Source organism: Bufo bufo, chromosome 3 (genome assembly GCF_905171765.1).
Source record: "Bufo bufo chromosome 3, aBufBuf1.1, whole genome shotgun sequence".
Taxonomy (NCBI): domain Eukaryota; kingdom Metazoa; phylum Chordata; class Amphibia; order Anura; family Bufonidae; genus Bufo; species Bufo bufo.
Window position 1 is genome coordinate 181,367,372 of NC_053391.1, and position 6,000 is coordinate 181,373,371.

Sequence of the window (6,000 nt, forward strand, 5' to 3'; positions counted from 1 at the left end):
GAATGTCTTTTCATGAAATGTTTTACAGAAATGACTGAACCAAGCAAAGCTTTTTATCACATAATACTCGTTTATATTGAGTGCTACTAACTCTACTAATTTTCTACTAATAACATTTGCCTCTTTGAGTTTATCTTTGGCCTGAAAGGAATCTAAAGAATGTTTAGGGTCCCGTCAGAAGTCCGTAAGTGTTTTGCAGTTCGCAAACTGTGGATCTGCAAAACAGGATACCAGCCGTGTGTGTTCCGCAATTTGCGAACCGCACATGGCCGGCCCTATGATAGAAATGCCTAATCTTGTCCCTGATTGCGGACAAGAATAGGACATGCTCTATCTTATTTGCGGGGGCCGCGAAACAGAACTACGGATGCGGACAGCACGCAGTGTTCTGTCCGCATCCTTTGTGGCCCCATTGAAATTAATGGGTCCGCACCTGTTCAGAAATTTGAGGAACGGATTTGGACCCAGAACTACGGACGTGTGAATGGACCCTAAGGTAGACTCTTGCTTTAGGAATTTTGGACCCCTGGACTTGTTTAGGCACACTTATTGCATGTATTAGGTGATCAGCTACATTTAGTGTAGTCATTTTGCAGGAATGAATCAACAACAGTTCTGGTAATTCTGTTCTTACATTACTATGATATTCACTTCAACAAGAATATTTAGGCACATTTAATGGGTTTTCCTTTCGTAAGGAAAGTTCATCAATTTCTGATTGGTGGCGTTCCCACACCCAGCACCGCCACTGATGGGCTGTTTTGAAGAGGCTGTGGCTTCCTCACTGCTAACCAAGCACAGTGCTGTTCATTGTATAGCGGCTGTGCTTGGTTATTGCAGCTTCACTTGAATAGAACGGAGTTGCGCCTAGGCCATGTTGACCGATGAACGTGACATCGCTGGCCTGGGAAGAGGTTGGAACACTGCGGTCTCTTCAAACAGCTGATAATAGAGGGAGTCACCAACCAATGAGATATTGATGATCTATCCTGAAGATAGGTCATGAATATTTTACTCCTGGAAAACCCTTCTAAAATATAATGTATATATAAATGGCCTCAGAAAAAGAGTCTAGGACTAAATAACATGTGGATTCTTCTGGCAGTGAAATCTGTTGAGTCTAAGTTGGTAAACTTGTATATGTAAAATTCGACTCTTGCAAACTTTGTAGGAGCCAGATGACCAAGATGCTCCTGAGGAACATGAGTCCTCCCCTCCTGAAGATGCCCCATTGTACCCCCATTCACCTGGTTCTCAGTATCAGCAGGTATAAGATGCACTTCTATGTTATCTTTCTATTTTACTGCTCTTCTATCCCAGATATAATACATCTTACTGATTTAATGTTATGATCCACTTAACCATGTGATTAATTTATATAGAGAGTGCTGGTTCTCTACCATGTCCATGGGAAAATCAATGGCATCATTGATTTCTCAAAGGACTGCTTAATAGCTGCTCCACATGAAACCAAAATCTGGAGATGACAGAAGCCATGACTGCTGCTCCTGACGTCTGCTTTGGTTTTGGATTTTTACCTTTAAACTGCAGTGTATGGATGGCTTGCTTTATAAGATTATTTTCTCATGGAGCAGTCATTGTGCCACAGAGACCCTCAATTAAAAAAAACAAGGAGAAATCACATGGAAGTACATAGAGGTTTTTACAAGTTTTACAAAAGAAACACTTCTGGGGAAATGTTCCTAGAACTGCTTCTACTGTATGTAGTCTTGCAATTGCAGGACCCCACTCAGTTAGCAGCTGGCGTCTCGGGGTAAGGATGACTGATCATAAAGATGGTGATAAATACAAGGAGTCCGTTTTTTGCCCTTCAGTTAGTGCATGTGTCTGATGCTTTGGCATGAATGTTTGACAATAGTGAGATTCTGCTGTGATGTTAACAAGGAGCTGATTTACTATTCTTAACTCTTACTAAGGGCCTTCAGATTCTGAAGGTAGGACTCACCCACGTTTGCAGTGTTAATTTATTAACTGCCACATTTTTAATTGTGCACTCATGAAGTATAGTGTGTGTGTGTGTGTGTGTGTATGCAGAAACCTCCTCAAACATGTAGACATATCATGCAGAAACCCTTTTATCATCATTGGGGTAAAACATTTTCTGTTCTGTCTAACCCCTCCTTGTCTTACATCACATGCCAGAAATCCACATCCCATGTGTTTGAATTGAGTTCTTGCATCTTCATTTACATGGAGAAGTACATTTCTGCACTGATATCTGGCATGGAAGTAAATGACATGTAACTCGGTTCAGTGGGAAAACATAAAGATTAGCCCCATTACATGACAATGGGGGGGCTATTCCTTGTACGAATCGGGTACATCTGTGGTAGATACCTAAAAGTCATCTTACGATTTCTACCTCTGAAAAGAAACATCTGATTTTAATCCATCGTGCACACATACCTTAATGGTAGCTACATTCAGATTTGTACAGAACGATTCAAATAATCTTTACACCACCAGACCTTAAAGAGGAACAGTCACCTTTCCTGACATGTCTACTTTGGTAACTACTTACATTCCCCATGTAATAACCATTCTGGAGCATGTATTCTTATGACTCTGGGCTGTACCATTCCTTTATTATTCCTGCTAGAAGTTGTGAATGAATTGTTAGCAGTCTGCAGTTGCGGTCCCGATGGGTGTTACAGTTGAGGGTGTGTCCCTGCACAGTCTGACACTATCCAATCAGTGCTGCCAGTGTCACTGTGCAGGGACACACCCTCAGCTGATAACGCCCATCGGGACCTCAGCTGCACACTTGCGAGCCATTCATTCACAACTTTTAGTAGGAATAATAAAAGAATGGTACAACACAGGGTCATCTGGACCTTCATTGCAAATTTGCTAGCCAATATAATAACTTCTATATTGAATAAAAGAGGAATAGCGCAACTTAGCAATAAGAATAGATGGTCCTGAATTGTTCTAAGAAGGGTATGCAAGTAGTTACTGAAACAGACATGTCAGGAGAGGTTACATGTCCTCTTTAAGGTCCCCCTACACATTATTAGAGCATTGTCCACTAAATTCAGTTTTTCATAGGATCTGCCCAAGAAATCTATTGTGTATGGACCTCATGACTCTTCCACAACACATTAGGTTGGAGCAGAGAATGCACTTTCAATTGCAGCACAGGATCCTTTGGTTAATAAGCCTCCTTTGGTAGAGGCTTTCTTCTCTCTCCCTAGTATCACATATACACTGACTGCGAGACAAGCATGTATGTTCATGGGGGAGTCAGAAGAGAGCAATTGGCTGACCGCTATTCAAGGTGTATAGGCACCTTGAGTCTATCTGAGGGAGGTTTGCATACAGCTTTCCTTCTAATCCAATTTCTTTCTACTAAAATGTCAGCACTTGTGATAACTAGGAGGAATTCAGTCGATTGTCGAGGGGGGGGAATATATATATAGCCTTTTTTTTTTTTTTTTTTAGGAAGGCTGAGGTTCAGCCTGCATTTGTGGGAGGGGCGTCTGCCTCATTTATTCACCAGCTCCCTTACCCAGCACGCGTCTCTCTCGTGCCTCACCCTCCCTCCCCTTTTCTCTGTTGTCCTCATCAGGGTATGCCCCCTTTTAGGCCTACCCGCGTACCTGGCTCCAGGCACAAGTCAGCCAGTGTAGGGTCCTGGGTTAGGCATGCTTCCCCGATTCGTTCACAGGTAGCCACGACCACAAATTATATATATATATATATATATATATATATATATATATATATATATATATATATATATATATATATATATATAATCACAGCAATGTATCCCAAGCCAAATTGGGAAAGGTTCCGTGGGGGAACTTAAACTTTGCTGTGAGATGTGTGAGTAAATACACATTTTTTTCACCATCTACAGAGGGTTGCTGTCGACTTTTTTGCATATATACGTACCAGGATCAAGGGTTGAATGTGTGTGTGTATATATATAATTTATTTATTAGAGGGGACAGAGGAAGGTTTCTGAAGGTACAGTAGGTGTTTCAGTCCAGGTTGTCCCCTTTTATACATATATAGCGTGTGTATATAATCTAACATATAACTCTGTATCTGTAATGTCTTTCTAGAATAACCATTTGCATGGACAACCATATACCGGCCCAGCAGCACACCACATGAACAATCCACAGAGGACAGGCCAACGAGCACAAGAAGAATTTGAAGGCAGTGAAGAAGTCCCCCTAATTCAGACAAAAGATTAGTGAAACTCTTAGTCATTTTACGTAACTCCTCTGAGACTGTGCACCCAGGCCTTACAGTCCAACCTTCCTTTGTGTCTGGCTAATATTTAAAACTAGAAAAGAAAAAAAAAAAACTTCCTTATCAACCTGGAGTGGAGAGTCTATTCACTGTCTTATCTGCAGAAATTTGCTGTCAATATATAACCCGCCTGCAGTGGAAAGTGTATAGTGTTTTGTAATAAACGGCCTGATGCTAATGTGTAAATGGCAAAGGTGTACATAGTATATTAATGTTTGACTGTTAATTCTTAAGCAAGACCTTTTTTTTTTTTTTTATTCTTTGTTTTAATTTGGGGCTTGACAAGACACAGATTTACAAAAAAAAAGGAAAATACAAAATCTCTGGGAAACAAAAAGAAAACTTTAGTTTCTTGAACTATGTGCTCTGCGCAACAAGAATTATTATTTTTTCTGCTCACGGCAGTTGGATTCTGACGACAAAACCTTTCCATGCCAACCACCAAAATAATTCAACATCTCGCCACCATGATGGTTTCGCCCTGAACAACTTTGATGGCTGGTAATCTTTTCATGTTTCTGGTTGATGTGGATAAGTGACAAGATTTGTTTCTAGAGTTTCTTCCATTGCCTTCTCCATACTCATAATAGTCTGAAGATCATTGCTGTAACATATAGCATGGCTTCACATCAGGCTAGTGTAGCCAGACACAGGGGGTTCGGGAGGGGTAATGAGGACTATATGCCATGATCTACAAACAGTTGCACTCTTCAGGGCTTTTATTTTTATTTTTTTTGTGTGTTTCTTAGACCTCGATGATAAAGTGAACAGAGAAATCGGAGGCAAATTGCACATGTGCCCATTTGTAATATTTGAGAATTGCCTGTGAATGATACATGACACTTTTACGTTTCAATAATTAACACAGGATGGGGGAGATCAAATATGCAAATAATCGCTATGCCAGGACCCCTGCCGCATAGAGATGGTATTTTGTGTGCTTTTTTTTGTTGTTGTGGTTTTTTTTTTGTTTTTTTTTTGTAAAGCTGATTTAAGACACTTATCTGGCACTTTTCCCTTCTACTGCATCTCAATAAAGTGAAGGCCTGTGACATTCTATTACACTTCTGAATACCACTGCCTGGGTAAAAATTGGTGGTGTTTGCTCAGTGTACAACGTTTCTACTTGAAATTAGTTTGTCTTGTAGTCTTTAATCGGCTCTGTGAGAAATATTTAACGTTAAGCAGGGACTGAACAGAAGAACTACTGGTTAGTCATATACATTTATGAGGGGTAGCGCAAGATCCAGCCTAAAATGTTTTACGAACTTCAAGCAAAGCAGTAAATACTGTATTTAAGAGAAAATTGGTAACTTGAATGTGTGTAATTTTTGAACCTGTCTAAAAAAAAAAAAAATACCAAATACTCCCGGCAAAACAGATACAGCCCATCCTATAATATTTAAATATTTTGCTGTTTTATTTTATAGAAATTATTTTGCTGAATTCACAAATAGAATTTGATTTAAGAAGAAATCCTGTTGTGTGTTTTTTCCTTATTGCACAAACATAATTTGTATCATAGAGTTCAATGCAGAATGTTATGATCCCAATATTTATTTTTTTCAGAACCATCACTAATAGGCAATAGGTTTGTTTTATACATTTGCCAGTAGGGTTAGTGTATCACCTGTACGTATATGTGGAATCTACACATGGCAATAAAATTTAATAGGCAAGGTTGGTGGTTATTTTAAGAGGAAGGTTTTTGTTTTG

The 6,000-nt window shown here is 39.6% G+C and overlaps 1 protein-coding gene across 3 annotated transcripts in view; it reads left to right on the plus strand.

The window, feature by feature from the left end:
- USP9X (ubiquitin specific peptidase 9 X-linked) overlaps positions 1-5,760 on the plus strand; it is a 155,091-nt gene extending 149,331 nt beyond the window's left edge. The window contains exons 44-45 of one of the 3 annotated variants that reach the window (XM_040423797.1): positions 1,172-1,267; positions 4,092-5,760. In XM_040423797.1, coding sequence (XP_040279731.1) covers positions 1,172-1,267; positions 4,092-4,226 — 231 coding nt within the window. In that variant the 3' untranslated portion in view covers positions 4,227-5,760. The remainder of the gene's footprint in view (positions 1-1,171; positions 1,268-4,091) is intronic. The other 2 variants (XM_040423798.1, XM_040423799.1) reach the window with 2 other exon arrangements.
- Positions 5,761-6,000: the final 240 nt, after the last annotated feature.